The sequence below is a fragment of the Pristiophorus japonicus genome, chromosome 3 (genome assembly GCF_044704955.1).
Source record: "Pristiophorus japonicus isolate sPriJap1 chromosome 3, sPriJap1.hap1, whole genome shotgun sequence".
NCBI lineage: Eukaryota > Metazoa > Chordata > Chondrichthyes > Pristiophoridae > Pristiophorus > Pristiophorus japonicus.
This window is the reverse complement of record NC_091979.1, coordinates 197,251,567-197,277,065: the sequence shown is the minus strand read 5'-3', so window position 1 is coordinate 197,277,065 and position 25,499 is coordinate 197,251,567. Positions and strand designations below refer to the sequence as shown.

The following is a 25,499-nucleotide window of genomic DNA, read 5'->3' as shown; positions in this document are numbered from 1 at the left end:
CAAGGGACATTAAACTCCCGAGCACCCTGAGCGCTCCACATGCCGAACTGTTGGCGGTGGTGTACGCCGTTACCAACGCCGACGAGGTCTCGACCCCATACACCATCTGTTCGGATTCCACGTTCACATGCAATTCGTGCACCGAATACCAGGCCATCTGGTCTCGTCGCAGTTTCACATCCGCAGACGGGAAGCTCTTAGCAACCAAACCACTGTTGCAAAGGATCTTAGAGGCCACGGGAACCCAGGGAAGCCATTGCATTCATAAAGTAAAGGCCCATTGCAAGACAGAGCCCAGAGGGGAAGGCTTCCAAAAGGCTGACGAGTTAGCCAAGGAGAAAGCCAAAATAAGAGAGTTTTGGGACCCATACGGGTCCAGCCCTGTAGCGATCTGGGACAAAGGGGGACACAAGGGGTAGCATTGGCCCCGGACTTGAGGAGATTCGAGCCACAGGATCCCGTCCTCAAAGTTGTCCTGGAGCATCTGGCTAGGGGAGAAAAGGTAGCAGGCCCATTCGGCATAGCGGGCATTACTTTTAGGGAGGGAATGCTTTTCAGGGCAGATCAGTGGGTGGTCCCAGAACAGCATCAGAGGGAATTCCTCCAGATAGCCCATGGGGGCCCAGGAGCGGGACACCCAGGGCCAGAGACTACCTGGCAGAGGGTAGAACAGGCAGGGTGGTGGCCGCAATTGAGGGAGGATGTCCGCGATTTTTGCGCAGACTGTCTGGTGTGCGCAGTGAACAACCCCAATCCCCAGAAAAGAAAGGTTCCCATGGAACACACGAGAAGGGTAGAGGGACCATGGCAGTTGGTACAGGTTGATTACATCCGCAAAGGGGGGTTACAAGTACTGTTTGATCCTAGTGGAAGTTTTTTTGAAGTGGGTTGAAGCCTTCCCTTGCCGATCAGCCCAGCATTGGCGACGGCAAAGATTTTGGTAAAGTAAGTGTTCTCTATGTGGGGACTGCCACAGATCATGGAGTCCGACCGGGGAGCCACTTCACAGGGCAGATCATGCAGGCTACTTGAAAGTGCTAGGGATAGAAGGGAAATGGCATGTGGCTCACAGCCCACAGTCATCGGGGTTGTGGAGCGACTTAATTGGACTATCAAAGAAAGGCTGTGGAAGTAAACAGGACATTCCCTGAAAAAGTGGGTTGAGGTCCTGATGGGGGTCAGAGCCAGCCTCTCCAGAAGCACAGGGTATTCCCCGCATGAACTGGTAGGGTCATGCGCACGCCCACCCATGTTCTGGTGCCGGTTCTCACAGCGGGGCACGTGAGAGTGGTAAACCGGAACAAGTTTGTCAAGAATCTGTTCGAGCACTTGAAACAGATTCATCGGCAAGCTGCCAGCAACATGGGGAGGCAGCACCAGAGAAATCGATTGCTACTCGAGCCCCGGAGAACCCACGAGTGGAGGTAGGGGATCAGGACATGGTCCGCAATTACGCTCGGGTGGGCACGTTTGAGCCTTTGTACATGGGACCCTACAGCATCGTAGATAAGGCCAGTCCCACGGTGTACACTGTGCGCTTCGGAAGTGTACAAAGTGGTTCCAAGTGCAAGTTGTTTAACCCGGGGGAAAGAGCGAGAAACAGAAAGAAGCACCAAGGCGCTGTAAACAGCATGGTGGACATGGGTCTTCCTCCCATAGTTTGGGACAGTGAGGAGCCCGTGGTGGTGGTGGTTAGGAGTAGTAGCAGGATCCACGGCTGAGAACGCCGTGGTCGCCTCCTTACATACCACCGAGGAGCCATAAAAGGCCCAGGGTCGTAGAGACCTAGCAGGGCCACCCAGAGACGGGTGGTGGTGTATATAGTTTCATTCTCAGTTTCGTGTTTTTACAGAGTGTGTTTTGATGAAGCCAGACCTGTGGAGGTATACCCTCTCACAGAAAGTTTGTTGTTTCTTTGTATCTTCACAGGAAGCCGAGAGAGAGATGGAGACAACCCTGGTAATCGTTCTTTGGAGCCGGAACAGAGTACAGCAGGAGGGGGAACGCAGAGTTGTCCTTCCTCTACGGCTGTACTGGGGGGAACGGACCCACCGTGATACAGGGGGTAGGACAGGGGACACGGACGGGATGGCAGCCTACTTCCACGAGGGAAGGTGGCCAGGGTGGCTGGGGTCGAATTCGACAAAATACTCCAGCCACGCCGGGTTCACATACGGGGAGGCTTCCATACTGTGTCCCAGACTGAAGGTCACAGCCACACGGGTTGAGGTGACTGAAGGCAAACGCGTAAGCTTGAAGTGCAAGGGACACATTCCCCTGGGACGGTGGTGATGGCTCAGGAAATTGAGTCAGGACGCGGGGAATCAGACAGCAGACTGGGAAGAACTGGGGAACGATATGTACCGACAGATCACGGGGTCAAAGGGGGGAGTGGAGAAGTGGTGGAAGGAGGAACAGGGAATTTATGTATGTGAGGGTCGGAGCGGATCTGCCAGCAGGCAATGGCAGGACGCCAGGGCTGGGATCAGATGGGATCGGAGTATGGACTCCGACGTGATCCCAGACCCTCCCAACACAATAAATGCCACTGAACTTGTAGCACACAAGAGGAAGCCCCTGCCCACAGCCCCACTGGTACAGATGACAGAAGTTAGGTGTCCAGCCACCACACCAGGCCCAGGGAATGGTTTAGTTTTAGTCCCGACTGGAAAGGTTTTATTCCAGGGGGTGCATTACGCGGTCGACTCAGTCATTTTAAACCGAACCGGGGTACATCTGCCCGAGTGGTGTCCAAATGAAACTGAGCAGCTGTATGAGGCGCTCATTAAAGAAATGTTCCGCCAGTTCTTTGAACTCAGTTACGGGGATTTGAGTCGGGAAAGATTGTGCGGTATGGGAGTGTACGATAACGGGAGGCGGAGGCAGAAGCAAGGGGTGCTCAATGATGTCACAACGACATTTAGCGCGGGTACATAAAAGCCGTTGAGCTCTCGCAGAAACATTATTTTACATTGGAACAGACAATCTGGAACACGGGAGGAAATTAAAGGGATAAAATCCCCGCCCTGATGGGAACTTGGTCTAAGTGTGGAGGTTCCTCCATGGATCCAGCTATGCTCACATGCTCGTGTCATTGTACAGTTTTTGATTGTGATATACCTGTTGTGTATTTCTTGTAAAAAGAGAAGTCAGGATGCCTTGGTTAACGAACCTTGAATGTAACTTTCTGTATCTATATGGTAACAGTGCGATGCATGGTTGTATTTCAAGCATGTATTCGGGGTGTTAAAAGTAGAGTATAGGGTTGGTTGGACCCCGACGTGTTTTCACCAGCGGACGTTTGATATTCCAGAAGGATTCTTGAAATATCATAGGGGCGACTGTAAGATTCGGCAAAAACATCGGCGGAAACTTTTGGACTTACAAGTTTTGAACTTTGCTGGGACACATTCACTGTACAGCAGAAGAGCTAACCTGGGCAAGTCCAAACATGTTTTAACTCGAATACACATCAGCTGGGCAGGAATGAGAATGGCTGAAAGCAGGTTAATTGGGCGCCTTTGTAATAATGTCCTGTGTAATTTAGACAGGATTAATAAACAATTTCCTAGTAAAGGATCCCCTTGGAATGAGTGATCATAGCACGATTGAATTTCAAATTCAGATGGAGGGTGAGAATGTTGGATCTCTAACCAGCGTACTAAGCTTAAATAAAGGAGACTATGAAGGTATAAGGGCAGAGTTGGGTAAAGTGGACGTGAAAATAGATTAAAGTGTAGTACGGTCGATGAACAGTGGTGTACATTTAAGGAGATATTTCACAACTCAAGAAAAATATATTCCAGAGGAGGAAAGGGTGTAAGAGAAAAGATAGCCATCTGTGGCTAACTAAAGAAATAAAGGACGGTATACAATTTAAAAACAAGGGCATACAAAGTGGCCAAAACTAGTGGGAGGACAGAAGACTGGGAAGCTTTTAAAAGCCAGCAAAGAACGACTAAAAAAATGATTAAGAAAGGAAACATAAGATTATGAAAATAAACTAGCACAAAATATAAAAACAGATAGCAAGAGTTTCTATAGGTATATAAAAAGGAAAAGAGTGGCTAAAGTAAATGTTGGTCCCTTAGAGGACGAGACCGGGGAATTAGTAATGAGGAACATGGAGATGGCAGAAACTCTGAACAAATATTTTGTATCGGTCTTTATGGTAGAGGACACTAACAATATTCCAACAGTGGATAGTCAAAGGACTAAAGGGGGGGAGGAACTTAACACAATCACAATCACTAAGGAGGTGGTACTCAGTAAGATAATGGGACTAAAAGCAGATAAATCCCCTGGACCTGATGGCTTGCATCCGAGGGTCTTAAGAGAAGTAGCGGCAGGGATTGTGGATTATTGGTTGTAATTTACCAAAATTCCCTGGATCCTGGGGAGGTCCCAGCAGATTTGAAAACTGCAAATGTAACGACCCTATTTAAAAAAGGAGGCAGACAAAAAGCAGGAAACTATAGACCAATTAGCCTAACATCTGTGATTGGGAAAATGTTGGAGTCCATTATTAAAGAACCAGTAGCAGGACATTTGGAAAAGCATAATTCAGTCAGGCAGAGTCAGCATGGATTTATGAAGGGGAAGTCATGTTTGACAAATTTTCTGGAATTCTTTGAGGATGTAACGAACAGGGTGGATAAAGGGGAACCAGTGGATGTGGTGCATTTGGACTTCCAGAAGGAATTTGACAAGGTGCCACATAAAAGGTTACTGCACAAGATAAAAGTTCACGGTGTTGGGGGTAATATATTAGCATGGATAGAGGATTGGGTAACTAACAGAGAACAGAGAGTCGGGATAAATGGTTTATTCTCCGGTTGGCAACCAGTAACTAGTGGGGTGCTGCAGGGATCAGTGCTGGGACCCTAACTATTTACAATCTATATTAACGACATGGAGGAAGGGACTGAGTGTAACGTAGCCAAGTTTGCCAACGATACAAAGATGGGAAGAAAAGCAATGTGTGAGGAGGACACAAAAAATCTGCAAAAGGACATAGACAGGCTAAGTGAGTAGGCAAAAATTTGGCAGATGGAGTATAATGTTGGAAAGTGTGAGGTCATGCACTTTGGCAGAAAAAAATTAAAGAGCAAGTTATTATTTAAATGGAGAAAGATTGCAAAGTGCTGCAGTACAGCGGGACCTGGGGTTACTTGTGTATGAAACACAAAAAGTTAGTATGCAGGTACAGCAAGTGATCAGGAAGGCCAATGAAATCTTGGCCTTTATTGCAAAGGGGATGGAGTATAAAAGCAGGGAAGTCTTGCTACAGCTATACAGGATATTGGTGAGGCCACACCTGGAATACTGTGTGCAGTTTTGGTTTCCATATTTATGAAAGGATATACTTGCTTTGGATGCAGTTCAGAGAAGGTTCACTAAGTTGATTCCTGAGATGAGCGGGTTGACATATGAGGAAAGGTTGAGTAAGTTGGGCCTCTACTCATTGGAATTCAGAAGAATGAGAGGGGATCTTATCGAAACGTATAAGATTATGAGGGGGCTTGACAAGGTGGATGCAGAGAGGATGTTTCCACTGATGAGGGAGACTAGAAATAGAGGACATGATCTTAGAATAAGGGGCTGCTCATTTCAAACAGCGATGAGGAGAAATTTCTTCTCTGAGGGTTGTAAGTCTATGGAATTCGCTGCCTCAGAGAGCTGTGGAAGCTGGGACATTTAATAAATTTAAGTCAGAAATAGACAGTTTCTTAAATAAGGGGATAAGGGGTTATGGGGAGCGGGCAGGGAAGTGGAGCTGAGTCCATGATCAGATCAGCCATGATCTTATTGAATGGTGGAGCAGGCTCGAGGGGCCGTATGACCAACTCCTGCTCCTATTTCTTATGTTCTTTTGTCATGGAATGGGAACCCATCAGTGAGACATTAAGTAAGCTGGCCGGTATTTCAGGCCATCGAAAGACAAAGGAAAGCTATTTTGACCACAATCTCATCGGAGCCACCCATGAAAGGATAGCCCAGTTTGACAAAGTGGCAGGCAAATAATTATTTTTGCTTTTCAGTTGGACAGCCTTAGGCGGGAAGGACAGTTGGACTTTTAGCAGTCTTGCAGGTACTCTGGAGTTGTATTAAAGAGACTAAGGTCACATCAGTTTTAGCTCACAGTACTCAGTCTTGTGGAGTTCTTCCATACTTAACAATTGGCGACAAGTAACAGATTACGAACTTTCACGTGGTCATGGTTGCCGTTGGTATTGTAGAGAGATTTGTAGAGGGTGATGATTGGGCGTCTCGACCAGTACTTCGTTACCAACGAGCTGGATGGGGACGATAAAGTGATCAAGCGCAGGGCGATTCTCCTCACCGTGTGTGGGTCCACAATATACGGCCTCATCAAGAATCTGCTGGCACGGGAGAAACCAACGGAGAATACATATACAGAGTTGTGTACGCTGATTCAGAACCACCTCAAGCCGAAGGAGAGCGTCTAAATGGCCAGGTATCGCTTCCACATGCACCACCGCTCCGAGTGCCAGGACGTGGTGAGTTATGTTGCCAACCTGAGACGCCTTACGGGAGCTTGCGAATTTGCTGGATTTTTGGGGGAAATGCTGCGGGACTTTTTTGTGCTTGGCATCGGCCACGAGGTCATTCTTCGCAAGTTGCTGTCCGCCGAATCCCTAGACCATCACAATAGCCCAGGCATTCATGTCCACGAACGATAATACAAGAGATATCTTCTCAGCATTGAAGCTCACCGGCAAGTACTGTGCATAAAATAACGTCGTTAGCAGGCAGAACTGCTTATGGCAGGGTCTCCACGTCTGCAGCTGCAAGTCCTAGGATGACTCAGAGTCCGCATTCGGGCGTGAATGCAAATCCATTAGCACCATGTTGGCACTGCGGGGGTAATCATCGAGCCCATCAATGTCGATTCAAGCACTACGTGTGCAAAGGCTGTGAAACAATGGGGCACCTCCAGCGAATGTGCAAGAGTGCTGCAACTCACCACGTGGCAGAGTCGGCAGAGGATGATCGATCCGGCGTGGATCATGCTGAACAAACGAGAGGCAACTCAACCTGAGGAAGAAGTGTATGGGGTACACACCTTCACCAACAAGAGCCCTCCTAACATACTGAAAGTCAAATTGAACGGTATTCCGGTATCAATGGCGTTGGACACGGGGGCGAGTCAGTCAATTATGAGCCAGAAGGCTTTTGAGAAACTGGGTCAACAAGGCACAAAGGCCCAAACTGAGCCCGATTCAGACAAAGCTGCGCACCTACACCAAAGAGCTCATACCAGTCATTGGCAGTGCGGCAGTTAAGATATCGTACGATAGAGCTTTGCATGATTTATCACTGTGGATTGTACCAGGCAATGGTCCAACGCTATTCGGCAGAAACTGGCTGCGAAAGATTCGATGGAACTGGGACGACATCAGAGCACTATCTTCAGTGAATGATGCCTTGTGCGCCCAAGTGCTGAGCAAGTTTCTGTCACTATTTGAACCAGGCATCGGCAACTTCATGGGCGCCAAGGTGCAGAGCCATCAAGTCCCCGATGCAAGGCCTGTTCATCGCAAGGCTCGAGCAGTTCCATATATGATGAGGGAGAAAGTTGAGATTGAACGGGACAGACTTCAACGAGAGGGAATCATATCGCCAGTTGAGTTCAACGAGTAGGCCAGTCCGATTTTTCCGGTGTTGAAAAGCGATGGCACGGTCAGAATCTGCGGAGACTACAAGGTAACGATCAACAGAGTCTCGTTACAGGACCAGTACCTGCTACCCAAAGCGGATGACCTGTTCGCAATGTTAGCAAGGAGGAAGTCGTTCACCAAGTTGGACCTAATCTCCGCCTACATGACACAGGAGCTGGCTGAATCTTCGAAAATATTGACGTGCATCAACACGCACAAAGCACTTCTTATATACCACAGGTGCCCTTTTGGGATTCGCTCGGCTGCTGCCATCTTCTAGAGGAACATGGAGAGTGTGCTGAAATCGATTCCGTGCACTGTTGTGTTTCAAGACGACATCCTGATCACCGGTCGTGATACCATCGAACACCTGCACAACCTGGAAGAGGTTCTAAGTCAACCAGACAGAGTGGGACTCAGGCTGAAATGCTCCAAGTGTGTTTTCCTGGTGCCAGAGGTCGAATTTTTCGGGAGAAAGATTACGGCAGACGGCATCAGACCCACGGACTCAAAGACAGAGGCCATCAAGAATATACCCAGACCACAGAATGTGACGGAGCTGCGTTCGTTCCTGGGATTCCTCAACTATTTTGGAAACTTTCTACCCAGGTTAAGCACTTTGCTGGAACCGTTGCACATGTTGCTATGTAAGGGTGACGACTGAGTTTGGGGTAAATCCCGAGACAGCGTTTGAGAAGGCCAGAAACCTACTTTGTTCTAAAAAGTTACTTGTACTGTGTAAACGATTAGTGATAGCTTGTGATGCATCTTTGTACGGGGTCAGCTGTGTGTTACAGTAAACCAATGTATCGGGCAAACTTCAACTGGTTGCATACGCGTCTAGAAGTCTGTCTAAGGCTGAAAGAGCTTACAGTGTGGTCGAAAAAGAGGCATTAGCATGCGTATATGGAGTTAAGAAAATGCACCAATACCTATTTGGACTTCGGTTTGAGCTTGAAATCGACCACATACTACTCATTTCGCTGTTTTCAGAAAGCAAAGGTATAAACACCGATGCTTTGTCCTGCATCCAAAGATGGGCACTAACATTGTCCGCCTATGACTATGTTATCCGCTACAGACCAGGCACGGAGAACTGTGCTGATGCTCTCAGTCGGCTACCATTGCCCACTACCGGGGTGGAAATGGCGCAGCCTGCAAACTTGCTTCTGGTCATGGATGCTTTTGAGAACAAGGGGTCACCCGTCACTGCTCGCCAGATCAGAACCTGGACCAGCCAGGATCCTGTGTTATTACTTGTAAAAAGTTGCGTCCTCAATGGGAGCTGGTCGGCCGTTCCCAGGGAAATGCATGATGAAATTAAGCCATTTCACCGACGCAAAGATAAAATGTCCATCTAGCCGGATTGTCTCTCATGGGTTAATTGCGTGGTTTTGCCAAAAAAAGGCAGCGAAACGTTTATACGTGACCTACACAATACCCACCCAGGCATAGTCATGATAAAGGCTGTAGCCAGGTTGCATGTTTGGTGGCCCGGCATTGACTCGGACTTAGTCATGCATACACCAGTGCAACCTGTGCTCACAATTGAGCAATGCACCAAGGGAGGTGCAATTAAGTCTGTAGTCATAGCCCTCCAAACCGTGGTTCAGTATCCACGTAGATTTTGCTGCCCCCTTTCTCGGAAAGATGTTTTTAGTTGTAGTGGACGCTTACTCTAAATGGATTGAATGCGTAATCATATCATCCAGCACATCCACTGCCACCATTGAAAGCCTCCGGGCTATGTTCGCCACCCATGGCTTGCCCGATGTCCTTGTCAGTGATTGGACCGTGTTTCACCAGCTCGGAATTCAATGAGTTTATGACCTGCAATGGCATCAAGCATGTCAGGTCTGCCCCGTTTAACTCCGCATCCAACGGTCAAGTGGAACGAGCAGTCCAAACTATCAAGCAGAGCTTGAAACGCGTGACGGAAGGCTCCTTGCAGACCCGCTTATCTCGGGTTCTGCTCAGCTACCGGGTGCGACCCTACTCGCTCACTGGGTTCCCCCTGCAGAATTGTTAATGAAGAGAGCGCTCAAAACCAGGCTCTCCCTAGTCCACCCGGATCTCAATGATCATGTGGAAACCCGACGTCACCGGCAAAACATGTACTACAATTGTGCGGCTGTATCGCGTGACACTAATAATGACCCTGTGTTTGTCCTGAATTACGGTCATGGTCCTAAATGGATCACTAGCACTGTCTTGGCCAAGGAGGGGAATAGAGTGTTTATAGTCAAACTGTTGAATGGACAAATATGCAGAAAGCATTTGGATCACACCAAACTGCGGTTCACCGACAACCAGGTACAACCTGAAGAGGACATCACCATCATCGACCCACCAACACACACCCAACCAGCAATCGACCTCGCTGTCAATCAAGAGGATGAACCCACCATTCCCAATAGTCCTGTCAGACCAGCCGCGCCACAGTGCAGCAATGGTCCGACCAACTCACCCATGCCAGAGTTTGAACTCAGACAATCAACCAGGGAGCGTAGGGCCCGATCGTCTCAACTTGTAAATAATTTGTATCAAAGACTTTGGTGCGGAGTGATGTTATGTATGTAAACATTGTAACTATGTAAGACTTGCCACCAGAGGGCGCAACTGTTGGAGGCCCAAGGGTCACCTGCAAACCTCGTGCAAGGGAGTATAAAAGGTTGTCTGCCATGCTGCTTGGGCACTCTGGAGTTGTATTAAAGAGACTAAGGTAATTTCAGTTTTAGCTCACAGTACTCAGTCTTGTGGAGTTCTTCCATACTTAACACATGATTCTAACATATCCTTCTATTCCTTTCTCCCTCATATGCTTATCTATCTTCCCCTTAAATGCATCTATGCTATTCACCTCTACCTCTCAATGTGATCGTAAGTTCCTCATTCTAACCACTCTCTAAAGTTCCTTCCGAATTCTTCATTGGATTTATTAGTGACTATCTTATATTTATAGAATTCGAGGCATAATGCATGCACGAGGGAGCGGGAATAGAGGGATATGGTGACAGACTGGGAAGAGATCATTCGAATGGGAGGAAGCATGTGTGAAGTATGAACACCAGAAAAGACCAGTTGGGCTGAATGGCATCTTTCTGTGATGTCGATTCTATGCATGTATGTGATCTTTCCCCTTTTCTGCACCCAGTTTCTGTTTCAAGTGTTTCCAGGTCACACACACCATGAGCCAAAGGCCTTCTCGCTTCAGATAGGGGGGTCATTTTCTGCAAACAGCATTTCACCTGGCACCTTCCAACATGCCTCCACCACCAGTTCATGTGCTGACAATAACCTCCGATTGCATAAAGTTCCCTCTAACCTGTCCCTTCAATGCAGGGTAATGCTAAGTTCAGAAGTGCAGCTCCTACCTCTCCAGTGTGGCATTTTAACACTAGCATTCTTGAAGCCTCTGACATTTCAGTGCCAAACTGGCAGACATTTTATGCTTAGGTTCACAACACTAGACTACCCAAAAGATACATGGAACTGCTTTGTTATAATATGCTGCGGTTACTGTCAAGGATTTACTTTAAGCTGCTCTTATTTTTACTGCAAGCTGCAACAGGGCAGTCAATAAAAAGGCCTTGCATTCATGTAGCAAATTTCTCAACCTCAGGACATCCCAAGGCGCTTTACAGCCAATTAAGTACTTTTTGAAGTGTAATCACTGTTGTAATGCAGGAAATGTGGCAGCCAATCTGCATACCACAAGCTCCCACCAACAGCAATGAGATAAGTGACCAGATCATCTGATTTAGGTGTTGGTTAATAGATAAATGCTGGCCAGGGCACGGGAAAACGCCCCTGTTCTTCTTCACCATGGGATCTTTTGCGTCCACTTGAGGGCAGACAGGGCCTCAATTTAAAGTATCATCCAAAAGACACCATCTCAGACAGTGCAGTATTCCCTCAGTACTGCACTGACATGTCTCCGGAGTAGAACTTGAACCCACAACCTTTTTATTCAAGGCGAGACTGATAATGAATAAACCCTAACACAACAGTATATATGTTGCTGGTTCGCACAGTGGAGTACTAATAAGCTTCATCAGGTAATATCGCCAATGGGAATATCTAGACTCACATTGCTGCTGTTTTCACTGATTTTAAGTGTCAGGCAGAACTCGTGAAGAAAATGAGAAGCAAGTGAAGAATGAGGAGTGACGACACCCAGCCATTGATCAAACTTTCATGAACTCCAACTTTATTTTTCCCCTAAAATAAAATCAGCAAACGACAACAACAAAAAAAATAGAGAACAGAAATCCTTTTCATAAATATCTACTTTTCATTTCTTTTTATAAAATCTCAAGACTTTCTTTCCAAAATATAATACATACAAAGTTTTAAACTATATAAAACAACCATGACGCGATGGGGGGGAAGTCAAAGTTAACTTACAACCTCACTTAAGGAGCTGTGACAAGTTCAGGTGCTACATACAAATTGCTAGTTTGAATTCTGAGCCTAGAAATTGCCCAGGTATAAATAGACTTGCAACAAACCCGTATTTAGCTAGCAATCCTTAGAATTATTTACATCTGTTATTCAGAATTATTTACATTTGTTATTCCTTAAGACTTTCCGTGCAATACACTCCAAGAGGGACGAGTTTGAATTAAACAGGAAACAAGTATCGACCTTAAACAAGTTGTTGACCGTCCCCCACCCCATAATCCAACCAGTTTAAGTGCAGTTTGTCTGGTTGCGGTCTATTTGCAGGCCTGTTTAAGGCTTTATTTTTTAAACAATATCGCTGCACGGGATGGATATACCTTCGGAAATGGTTGCTGCAATAAACTCCAGTGCTTTCTACAACTCTGATCGGCCGCAGCCACGTTGAAAAAAACCGGAGTTTATGCAGGTGAGCTCTGCCTGTTGAGTTAGTTTTGATCACGAACCACAATACTGAGCTCTCAAAAACAAGCTGACTGCTAATGAATTACTTTTTGAAAGTTTGTTTGGTAGACACAATGCACAGCCAGATCCCACCAACAGAGATGAGTTGGATGGCCAGATAAATTGTTTTAATGTGGTTGGATGAGGGATAAATTGTGGTCAGGGCATGGTGGGGCGGACTGCTCTTCTTTAAAATACTGTCACGGGATCTTTTATGTCCACCTGAGGCCTCGGTTTAATGTCTCTTCCGAAAGACGGCACCTCCAACAGTGCAGCACTCGGAGTGTCAACCTAGATTTTTATGCTCAAGTCCTGTGGAAGGTTTATAGGGTGCTTGCTATTCTTTGAAAACTGGCACAACATAAAAGCAGAGATAAAATACAACAGTCAGAGAGATCTACACACAACAGTGAGAGACCGAAACACAACAATCAGAGAGGCACACACACAAGCAGACACTGAAGAAGTGAGGGAGAGGTAGAGCATATACAGAGCAAGATGGAGATAAAATAAATGGACAGACACAAACAGTTGGCACTTCACTTTATGAAGGTAAGCGGTGGAATGAAAGGCATCCAGCAGTCCTGAAAGTTGCAATGCTGGCACCTAATTATCATGAATTTCAAATCAAGTTAACATTCATAACAGTGATTGCAGAGTAAGCTTACAGTTGGGATCAGTCAGACACTTGACCTTTACAGTGTGAATCAGGCGATATCACAGACAGACCCTGTAAAAGACATAATCTTCCTTCATACTGGACAGTGATGGAGGGATACAGATACCTGTATATCAGGGGCGTCAAACTCTATTTAAACATTGGGCCTGATCTGACATCCTGGCAATTGGCTTGGGCCATATTCAGCAAGAGTTATTTGGGCACATTGGGGTAGAAATTGGTGTGTGTTTCACCTGTTCATTTGGGCATAAAACGGACACAATAAATACCAATTTCTGGATGCAAAGTTCTGCATGGCCGCTGCCATATTGGTCCTCAATGCTTTTAGCCATCCCTGGCAGCGGCCTGAAATCAATGTTGATTTTGGACCCTTCTGCAAAATGTGTGAAAAACTAGATGAAGCATGGGTCGAACAAGCTCCAATTAGTTTGCCTGTTCTATAGTGGTCCTATACATCTTTATTACTGATAGGCCTGATGTTTTAAGGTACTGAGGGAATGCTGCACGCTTGCTGAATGTGGCCCAAGACAATTGCCAGGATGTCGGATCAGGCCCAATGTTTAACCCTTTCCCGTTGAAAAAAGAAAATAGGTGACCCTGACTGTTAGAAACGGTTAGAATACATCTAATATCCCAGGTTAGTGCCTGCAAATTTAATATCCAGAAATATTTATCTGAATTATGCTCCAGTGATGAAAAGGGGGAAGGTTCAAACGACCCTCCCAGCACCATGACGATCGATCCAAACAGAACCAATCACCTGAAAGACGGCACCTCAGACAGTGCAGCACTCCCTAAGTACTGCCCCTCAGGCAGCGCAGCGCTCCCTCAGTATTGCCCCTCAGACAGTGCAGCGCTCCCTCGGTACTGCCCTGGAGTGAAGTGTTTGCTTGATTGTCTTAGGGAGTTCGGTGAGCAATCTCTTTTGAGTTTTTCATGATAATTGGCTGCAACTGTTTTTCTGGAGCGGGGGGTGGAGTTAAAAATCAACAGCATTGGTGTGAGACTGCAGTCATATGTAGACCAGTAGGCTTCCTTCCATAACCAAATATTAGAGAACCAATTAGGTGTTTTACAACAGTATGACAGCTTCATGGCAATTTTTACTGGTACCAGTTTTTTATTTCTACTTTTAAACTAAATTCAAATTCTCAAACTGTCACAGTAGGATTTGAACTGATGATCACTGCACTATTAACCCAGGTCACTGAATTACTAGACTAGTAGCATGACCACTACACTACTGTACACTACTAATGCCCCACATTTGGTTCAGAAATCAAAGTGCACATGCAGTATACAGCAGCACCAGAATCAGATAATCATTGAACGTACTGAGACCAGGGGGATGCATTTCTGTCAGGAATGGGTTTTACATAGAATGTACAGCACAGAAACAGACCATTCTGCCCAATAGGTCTATGCCAGTGTTTATGCTCCACACAAGCCTCCTCCCACCTTTTTTCATCTCACCCCATCAGCATAACCTTCTATTCCTTTCTCCCTTATGTACTTATCCAGCATCTCCTTAAATGCATCTATGCTATTGACCTCAAACATTCCTTGTGGTAGCTAGTTTCACATTCTCACCACTCTCTGGGTAGATTTCTCCTAAATTCCCTATTGGATTTATTAGTGACTGTCTTATATTTATGGCCTCTAGTTCTAGTCTCGTCACAAGTGGAAACATCTTCTCTACATCCATCCGTTTCTTCCGATCGTCTGCTCCAACCTCAATGAAGGAACCGCAAAATCTCTGAGAAACGACATAAACACTCTGGGCATTCCACGGATCTTCTGCCAGAAGTTAAAATGAACAATCAGGAGAAAGCCCGCCCCCCCCCCCCCCCGCAAATATCAAACAAAACCAAGAACTCCAACCAATATTCAGCAACATCTTTTTTTCCCTCTACTTTTTCATAGATCAGCCCTAGATCTCCTACCTTATGTTTAATTTAAGTATAATTTGCTGCCTTATTTTATGTTGATTTATAAAGTGAATCATAAAATAAATATAAAATAAAAGGTGTCAGCTGTGGCTCAATGGGTAGCACTCCCACCGCTGAGTCAGAAGGTTGTGGGTTCAAGCCCCATTCCAGAGACCTGAGCACAGTATAGGCTGGCACTCCAGTATAGTACTGAGGGGTGCTGCACTGTCGGAGGTGTCCTCTTTCGGATGAGACGTTAAACCGAGGCCCCATCTGCTCTGTCAGGTGGTCATAAAAGATCCCATGGCTATTGCGAAGAGCAGAGGAGTTCTCCCTGGTGTCTTGGCCAATATTTATCCCTCAACCAACATCACTGAAACAGATGATCTGGTTATTACAACATTGCTGTTTGTGGGAGCTTGCTGTGTACAAATTGGCTACCATGGTTCCTGTATTGCAACAGTGACTACTCTTCAGAAAATACTTCATTGGCTGTAAAGCGCTTTGGGACACACTGAACTCATGAAAGCCGCTATATAAATGCAAGTCTTTCTTTATGATTTATTTACAAAGCTTAAGAAAGTGACTTGGTAAGTTGTGCATTTTATACTTCTGAAGGCAAGATCGCAACCCCCTTTTTTTGTAAATGTTATTTTATGATTTTCTCCTCTTCTCTCTTCTCCTGAAAACACTGATTCTTGCTGATGTCCTGAGCTACTGCTGCTTTCAGCCTTCAGGGGATTTTGCACAAGTGGTGACACCCCATGTATATGAGCCTGGATAGTGATTTACAGTGTTTGACCATGGGAGGCACCACCACTGATTCTAACCTCACCCTCGCCCAACACCGGCTGTCCAGCAGGGATCATCAGTCAATGAGCTCTGGAAGGAACCCAGGCTGAATTTTGCCCTCCCTAACTTGGAGGCACTGACTGCCCTCCAGGCCAGGTTCAGCACAGATCATTTTCTCTTTAAGGCTTGGTGCTATGTCAGGCAAGGAATTTATCTACTGGGCCAATGGGGAAGCTCACGCTCTTTATGAGACTTGCTGGTGTCATTACCCTCAGTCAGTTGATGAATGTAAGGCATCTTATATACAAGGTGGCATTAGATGTCGGGAGAAATGCTTTAGAAACCTGTGGCACAGAGCCATCTAGTGGCCAGAGACTATACAAAAGCACGACAGTTGACATAGCTAAATTACATAGAATGTTACACTGTAGAAACAGGTCATTCAGCCCTTCTGGTCCTTGCCGGTATTTATGCTCCACACGAGCCTCCTCCTATCTTACTTCAGCTAGCCCTGCCAACATTGCCTTGTATTCCTTTCTCCCTCATGTACTTTTCTAGCTTTCCTTTAAATGCATTTATGCTATTCACCTCAATCACTCCATGTGGTAGTGAGTTCCACATTCTCAAGGTAAAGAAGTTTCTCCTGAATCCCCTATTGGATTTATTACTAACTACCTTATATTTATGGCCCCTAGTTTTGGACTCCCCACAAGTGGAAACATCTTCTCTATGTCTACCCTATCGAACCCCTTCATAATTTTCAAACCTCTATCAGGTCACCGCTCAGCCTTCTCTTTTCTGTAGAAGAGTCCCAGCCTGTTCAGTTTTTCCCGATAGTTCCTTTACCAAAGGAGCTGAGGAACCAGCTGCAAGTACATCCCATAGGATAGTATGCAATCTCTGAACAGCGGGATGCCCGAGATTGGTATAATGTATGCACCTGTGAGTATGCTCACAGGTGTAGAGCTGTTGCATTGTGAGTGGCTTAGCCAGTCACGTGATGTTCATAAGACTCAATAAAACCCCAGTTAATTGGGTCTTGGTCATCCACAATGAGGTATGTAGTTGTGAGTCTAGTGGATGAACTGGTACTGTGTAGTGTGATTGTTAAACCTTTGTTAATAAACCAACTAGTTCTTAATAGCAATGTGTTGCTATAAATTCTTAAGCAAGAACCCATGAAGCAAATACATTACAATTGGGAACTCAGTGCGTGTGGGGTTGCAGTCGTGAAACCACATCTGACACCATCATTGGCACTCTGAAACCATGCGCCGCCCCCTTCTGTGCATTTATTAATATCCTGTAAGGCTCTAGTACATGCTGGGACTAACTGATGGTAAATTTGGCACGTTCCTCAACACCAAACAAACAGCCAAATTTCCTCAGGAGTGGCGTTGTCTAATGTTCAGGTTAAAGTTCAAACCAAATAAATGAAGGGCGCAGTGGCCAATGAGAACCATGAATGTTATTTACCTGCAAACAAATTGCAAGCAAATCTGAGTGTCCCTTCATCAAGCTCAGGCAAGGTATGTGCAGCAAGTCCACTGAGAGGCCCAGTCGTCTGACTGACCCACTGCACCTAATCAGGAGCCGATACCATTCAACAAGCTACCAATCACGGGCACTGATGCCAGGAAGACTGACGGGGTCAAACTAACAAGGCTAGATTTGGAATGCACTGCCTGAAAGGGTGGTGGAAACAAATTCCATTGTAACTTTCAAAATGAAATAGAGATTCTCTATTCACTATCAAAACCCTTCATAACTTCTAAAGAAAGAAGACTTGCATTTATATAATACCTTTCACAACCTCAGGACATCCCAAAGTGCTTTACAGTCAATAAAGTAGTTTTTTAAAACTGTCACCACTGTTGTGATGTAGGAAACGTGACAGCCAATTTGCACACAGCAAACTCCTACAAACAGCAATATACCAATAATGGGGCCGAAATTGCCCTTCCTGATAAGGCCTCTGACTGCCGGAAAGCAGCGGCCATGGGGCATCGCGGAATGGCTGCTGACTCTCCGTGGAGGGGCCATTGTTTTAGAAATTGCCCTTCCTCAGGAGCGGAGCAGTGTCCAGGACTGCTCTGTCCGTTTTCCCGCCGCGGCGTGCACGCGGTGACTCCTTACCGGCTGGCGGGTCACAATTTGCCCGTGCGAAATTGCCCCTTACCCGATTTTGCCCTGCAGGAGCGGCCCCGCCACCGGCCGGTGCCCCCGACAGCTTTTGCTATCGGTGCACTCTGTGTGAAATGGCAGCATGACTACCCTTAAAGGGGAGGGCAAACTGCCGCGGCTACCATGTTTTTTTTTTGTCGGCCGACTGCCAGGTCAGCCCAACAATTATGCCCGTGGGTTCAGCCGGGCCGCCAAAAGGCAGCCTGGCACCCTCCTCTTGGGTGCCAAGCCGCTGGCCCGGCCGAATCCCTCCCTGGTGGCCCAGTGGACCGAACTAAAATGACTGCAGCGTTCGCTGCGGCCCTCCCCTATAACTGAAGTGGAGAGAGGTTATGACGTGCCAGCACGATGACATCATCAGCGCGGTGCTGATGACTGACACTCCGTCCCGCCCCCACTTCCACCCCGTTAGTGACGGCCACTGCGCTCTGCTCTCACTTCCGCCCAACTGGAAAAAAAACCCCCGAAGAGCTGAATTTTGCTGGATAGGCTGCCGCATCCATTGCGGCGGCCAGAACACTTCAAAAACGGTAGGTGCCCCACCGTTTCCGGCAGAGGGCAATTTCTACCCCAATCTCTTTTAGTAATGTTGGTTGAGGGATAAATATTGGAATTGGATATATACTTGAAAGGGAAAATTTTGCAGAGCTCTGGGGAAAGAGCAGGGGGAGTATGACTAATTCGATAGCTATTTCAAAGAGCTGGCACAGACATTTTTTGCCGTTGCCTCCTTCTGTGCTGTAAGATTCTAATAATTAGAGGGCAGTGAGATAGAGACACACACACACACACACACACACAGGGACACTGAAATCACACACTGGAGTGCAAATATTAAATGGATTGGCAGAAATTTGTTGCTTGCTGTTTTGGTGGAGACCTTAATCTAATTGAAAAGGTTATTGTCTCTGCTAAAATAACATTAGGTACATTTTGTACTCTTGTGTGCCGTGGTTTAATTTCAAGGCTCCATGTGTTTGTGTCTCTAACCACTCCACATTTTTTTTTGTGGCGAGTGAGGGCGATGGCACAGAGAGAAACTAAATTAGCACCATTGCTGCATTAATCATTAAAACTGAGAGATCTAGGCTGCACTCACCCACTGACACTATGCAATAACTTGCATTTATATAGCGCCTTTAACATGGTAAAAATCCCGCGGCGCTTCACGGGAGTGTAATCAGACACAAACTTGACACCGAGCCACATAAGGAGATATTAGGACAGGTGGTCAAAAAGGTCGCTTTTAAGGAGCGTCATACAGGCGGAGAGGCAGAACTGTTAACGGAAATAATTCCAGAACTCAGGGCCTAAGCAGGTGAAGGCACGGCCGCCAATGGTGGAGTGAAGGAAGTCAAGGAAAAACAGGAGGCCAGATTTGGAGGAGTGCAGAATGCTCAGAGGCTTGTAGGGCTGGAGGAGGTTACAGAGATAGGGAGGGGCAAGGTCATGGAGGGATTTGAACTCGAGGATAAGAATTTTAAATTTGAGGCGTTGTTGGGCGGGGAGGCAATGTAGATCAGCGAGCAGAGGTGAAAGGTTGTCGTGGGGTTGCGTTCAGGCCTCGCTTTCTGTCCCCGCCCACCCGTCCCCCCAACTGTGAGAATGTAAAGTGAAAGATGCTCATTAGGCATCTGCGAACTATTCAACTGTGAGGGGAATCATATTGGAGAGCCCGGTCCTATCCTCGCCTGATATATACTTGCGCTTGAACTTTCTCCATCAGGGTTTCAATAGATATCAATGAGGCATGAGCACCCTAGCAGATGTTTCATCTCCCCTCATCCAGGGACTTTGAGGCCAACTAAGATAAAGGGTGGAACCTGGGCCCTTTGTGGTGTGCAGGGCTCAGTGCCACAGCATCCACTGGAAGATGGTTGGGGTGGCTGCTTTTCACTTCTCCCTGGTCTGATTCCAGCGAGTCGAGATGGGGCCAAATAATCTCATTAAACCCAGCAATGCGGCTTCCAATACAAACGAACTCCGTTAGGGCACTAGAGGGGTGCAGCTAATGGCAGACGCACAGTCGCTCTCTCTCTCTCTGTCTGTTACAGTTCCTGACCGTGCACATGCGCGTCTGCTAACCTGCCATCGGGTTAGGATCACCCAACCCTAGGCTCTCTCAATCTGGGTTCAACTATTACCCTGATACACAGCACAAGTATATATCAAGCCTGGTTAGGCTCGACTGTGATGCCTTCACAGTTGAATAGTTTGAAGACGCCCACTGCCTAGGCTTCACAAATCATCCAGGCTAAATCCGGACACCAACTGTGATGCCTTCACAGTCGAATAGTCTGAAGACACTCACTGCCTGGGTTCACACATCACCCAGACTAAATCCGATACCAACTGTGATGCCTTCACAGGAGAATACTCTGCAGACGTCCATAGCCTGGGTTTAGACATCACTCACACTAAATCCTGATGCCGACTGGGTGACAGCCCCACCTGACTGTTCTAGCTAAATCCGGACCAACATTTTTTTTTAAAGAATGAATAAGTAGAAAAGCCCAGTAAGGTTCCTGTCTGAACAATGATTTAAAGGCTATAGGGAGCTTTCTGCAACTGCAAGAAACTATTTATTAGTTTGATTTATTAATGCAAAAATACAAGTGGCTATCATTTACTTTTAACAGGCTGCCCCATAGGTTGAACTGTAATACTTTGGGTACAATGAGAGATGCAGCACAGGGAAAGGTGCCAACATAGCCTAGTCCCTGGGCAGACAGAGAAGCCCTTGTCCAACTGCTAGTGGCAAATAACAGTAGCAGAACATAGGAGCAAATGATTCCAGCGTAATGTAACAACACTTTGCGTTATCATTTGAATTAACAAGAGAATATGGTGCTGACAATCCAGGACACCACAAAGTACAGAGAGAGGGAGAAAGAGAGAAAGGGGCAGTAACTCAGAGCGACAGGGTTACAAAATGCTCTGCGGCTGTTCGTTATTATTTTTTTGTGCCTTTTCTCATGATGTTTTATAGCACAGCTCCCCGGGCTTTAGAAACTGTGGTCACCTGCACAAAAAAACCCTTCCCAATAAAGAGCAGCAGCAAAAGAAAGCCATTGCTGGGTGTCTTTTTTCTTTAGTTGTTGTGCTGAGTGTTCAGTCCACTTGCTTGTTGTTTGAAATGGACCGGTTTTTTTTGCTCTTCGCACAGATAGTTGAGTTCGGTGACCCCTTTTTAACAAGTGGTGCGCACAGTGAGTAAAAACTAGACAGTGCTTGGATTTAGGCCATGGAATTGCACTTTTATCAGCAGGATTTGAGAATTTCACCTGTCTTAAAGGTGAGCCCCAGACACACCTTAATAATACCCGTTCTTGTTTCTTTCCTTACCTGCTGTCCCCATTTCACTTTTCTCTCTTCCTGAGACCACTGACTCCTCGCCAGGGCCCTACCACAACTTCATGGGCTTTGAGGGCACCCATTGCTTGTGTGTGGGCCCAGATACTGAGTGATGGTGGGGGTATCTGACTACATGTGGGGGGGGGGGGGGCGGAGAAAGAGGGTCAGAGGTCGGGGTCATTCAAGCCAATACCCATCGTGTACACATCCTGTACTTTATGGCAGAGTCCCCTAGACCAGGAGCAGCTGATTTCTCCCACCCCCCACACCCCGGGAGCGATAAGGCCAAGTTGCACTTGACTCAGCTAAGTCAGCGGGGTCATTTAAAAAAATTTGTTCCTGGGATGTGGACATTGCTGACAAGGCCAGCATCTATTGTCCATCACTAATTGCCGTTGAGCAGGTTGTGGTGAGCTGCCTTCTTAAACCACTGCAGTCCACGTGGTTTATTTTTATTGTTGTTTCTTGTAGCGGTTTGTTACAACTGAGTGGCATACTAGGCCATTTCAGAGGACAGTTAAGAGTCATCTACATTGCTGTGGGTCTGGAGTCACATATGGACTAGACCAGGTGAGAACGGCAGATTTCCTTCCTTAAGGGACATTAGTGAACCAGATGGGTTTTTACAACAATCTGGTAGTTTCATGGTCACCATTATTGACACGAGCTTTTTATTCCAGATTTATTTCATTAACTGAGTTGAAATCCCCCAGCTGCTGTGGTGGGATTTGGACTCATGTCTCGGGGATCATTAGTCCAGGTCTTCGGATTACTAGTCCAGTAACATAACCACTATGCTGCAGTGCCCATGGCGGTGGCGGTGGGGGGGGGGGGGGGGGGCGTGGAGAGTGGCGGGGGTTATCATTCAGTTTCAACATTAATAAAACTTCAGCGAACACCTCAGCATTACTGAAGCACTTTGGTGGGAGACTGACTGCAAATCGGTGACATCAGCTACAAATCCCATTAAAAGTGAGTAGAGCCAGTGTATTGTGCTGAGGAAAGCCAGTGTATTGTGCCAGTGTAAAGTGAGCTCACAGGCACAGGGAACCAGCCAGCAGCTGCTGGGAGTGTTTGTGCGGCTCTCTGAGCGGGTGGGGTGTGGGGGGGGGGGGGTGTATTCTAACCTAATGCGCTGGGCGAGGATCCTGCCGGATCAGGCAGAACGCTGGTTTCACACCTCACCCAATATTACTCTTCAATGGAGAGTAGAATCAGGCGGGCTATAAGACCGGCATTGCACCCGATCCAACAAGTTGCCTTTTGGACTCAACATTGAGTTCAACAATTTCAGACCACAGCTGTTTATGATTCTGCCATCCCCATTTTCAACATTTCATCATTCCTGCCCTCCACCCTATCACAGACATTTTGTTCTTTCCTCCCTGCCCCCACCCCACACCCCCCCCCCCCCCCAGCCCCTTTCCCTGCCTCTGTACTTGCTTAAAATCTTTTTCCAGTTCTGATGATGGATCTCAGACCTGAAATGTTAACTCTGTTTCTCTCTCTATGGATGCTGCCAGGCCTGCTAAGTGTTTCCAGCATTTTCTGTTTTTTGTTCCGGTCAGTTTGCTAACAGCCGGGTTAGGTTAAAATGGCCTCCCTGGACTGAGTGGCTGATAAGAAAATTCCACCTCTCCCTCTTCATCTTCCAGCAACTGAGATCGAGTTCCCTAAAGACACCCCCTTGAAACAGACAAGTCAGAAACTTCGTACAGTTGTCATTACATTACCTTACCAACAAAAAAAACCACTTCACAAGACCACAAGGCTCTTTGTCACTTACGAGCGGAATACCGACGATTGATTCTGCTAAGATAGCTTTACTGCAAACAACACATTGTAAAATGCTTAAGAACCAAAGTTGATAAACAGTGTAAAAGACTCATGAGACAAGAGGTAAAATGACCTCAGTGTATTTTCCTTTATATATATATATATATATTTATCTACTATAATATATATTTATATATATATATATATATATATATATATGAGTGTGTGTGTGTGTGTGTGTGAACCCTCTGACCAGAGAGCTTTAAACGTGTGACAGTGGCGCTTGTTTGTGGTAGGAAGCAGAGCTGGCTCCCCCTGTCCTCGCTGTCAGGGCTGTGCTGGCCTCACTGTACATGGATGCATTGGTCAGCTTCCTCCCCTGGCAACATCTACTGGTGAACCGTTTCCAGGATCCCAAGGTCTTCCCGGACCAGATCCAGACTCCAGAGGTAATCCCCACCACCAGGCACATGAAGTACTTCAGCATGAAGACGGCGTATTCAGGCCTGGGGTAGTCCTGGTCCCCGGGGCAGGGGCAGCTGAGGGCTCTCTCCCAACTTTCCCTGGAATGCTGCTCATAGATAAAACAGGCCACCACGATGGTGGCGGGGACGGTGTAGAGCACTGTGAATATCCCAATTCTGATCATCAGCTTCTCCAGTTTGTCTGTCTTAGTGCCCCCTTGCTTGATGACGCTTCGTATCCTGAACAGGGACACGAATCCAGCCAGGAGGAACATCGTCCCCGTGAACAGGTAGACCACCAAAGGGGCCAGGACGAATCCTCGGAGGTTGTCCAGGTTCTGGTTCCCTACATAGCAGATCCCGGCCACCGGATCCCCATCCACGGAGCTCAGAGCCAAGACAGCTATGGACTTAAGACTGGGGATCAGCCAGGCCGCCATGTGAAAATATTGGGAATAGCCGGCTATGGCCTCGTTGCCCCACTTCATGCCCGCCGCAAGGAACCAGGTAAAAGACAAGATGACCCACCAGATGGAGCTGGCCATTCCGAAGAAGTAGATCAGCAGGAAGACCACCGTGCAGAGGGCAGGGCCTGTGGTCTCGTAGTGGATGTGGTTGTAGTCCTTATTGCAAGCCACGTTGGCATGGCCAGCAATCAGCCGGACAATGTAGCCAATGGACACGAAGAGGTAACAGGCCGACAGGAAGATGATTGGACGCTCTGGGTACTTGAACCTCTCCATGTCGATCAAGAAGGTGGACACAGTTGTAAAAGTGGAGATGAAGCACAGGATGGACCACAAGCCTATCCAGAAGGTTGCAAAAGTCCTCTCGTCCTGGTTAAAGTAGGGTTCGTAGCATGGGATGGCACAGTTGGGCACCTGGCCAGTCTTGATCTTGTTGTACAATGGATGACTCTCCTTGGAGATCGGGATCAGTGGTTCTTTACATCTACATTTTCCATGGCAATCCAGCGACAGAGCAGGTTGGTTTCCAGGATGCGGCCATGAAGGTCTTAAGTTCTTGTTGGAACCCTTGGGTGCAAGGGTGGGCTTCAAGAACGGAGGCGACACGGTCGTCACTTCGGTCCTATTATAATCCATGCACAGGTTATCGGGATCTCCGAGCACGGGTAGTTTGTCGCAGTTCATCCTCTCTGGCCAAGCAAAGCCATATTGTCTCATTAATGGGGAACAGCCGGACTTGGCTCTTTCGCAGACGGATCTGCAAGGCGGCAGGGGTTTCTTGTAGTCCACCAGGCAGATGGGAGTGTAGACGCTGCACAAATAGAACCGGAGGTCCGGGGAGCACTGGATCTCCACCAGGGGCCAGAACTGGTGGACCTCCAGCCCCGCCTCATCCTGGCTGTCGTGGTTGAACTGATTGGGCATGTAGGTGAGGTTGTAGCCGATCCCTTTGCACATGGGGACTGTAATTTCCTGGCAAACCATCGCCTTAGAGGCGCAGAGAGCAACGCCTGCGAGCCCCACAAGGCTGAGAGAGATCTTGAGCAGAAGGAAGCACCGCACTGAAACCACTTGCAGAAGGCGAGCCATGACCTCCAGTTATTGCAAAGAGGATCCAACCGACTCCTTATACTTTGCCCTCGAACTTTCGCCCTGGATCTTTACAGCCACATTTTTTTTCAGACAAGGTTAAACACAGCCGCACCTGATCACTGCCTCACACATAACTGGCCGGATTTGGGAAGAAATGAACAACCCTGGTGAAATGT

At 47.1% G+C, this 25,499-nt stretch overlaps 2 protein-coding genes across 3 annotated transcripts in view; both read right to left on the bottom strand.

The window, feature by feature from the left end:
- The window catches only part of plekhm3 (pleckstrin homology domain containing, family M, member 3), a 334,170-nt gene that overhangs the window by 98,138 nt on the left and 210,533 nt on the right, over nt 1-25,499 (bottom strand). The window lies entirely within an intron of this gene.
- Nucleotides 23,563-25,251, bottom strand: LOC139259434 (frizzled-5-like). The gene has a single exon (XM_070874902.1). It carries the CDS (start codon nt 25,213-25,215, stop codon nt 23,563-23,565), a length of 1,653 nt encoding a protein of 550 aa, XP_070731003.1. The 5' UTR covers nt 25,216-25,251.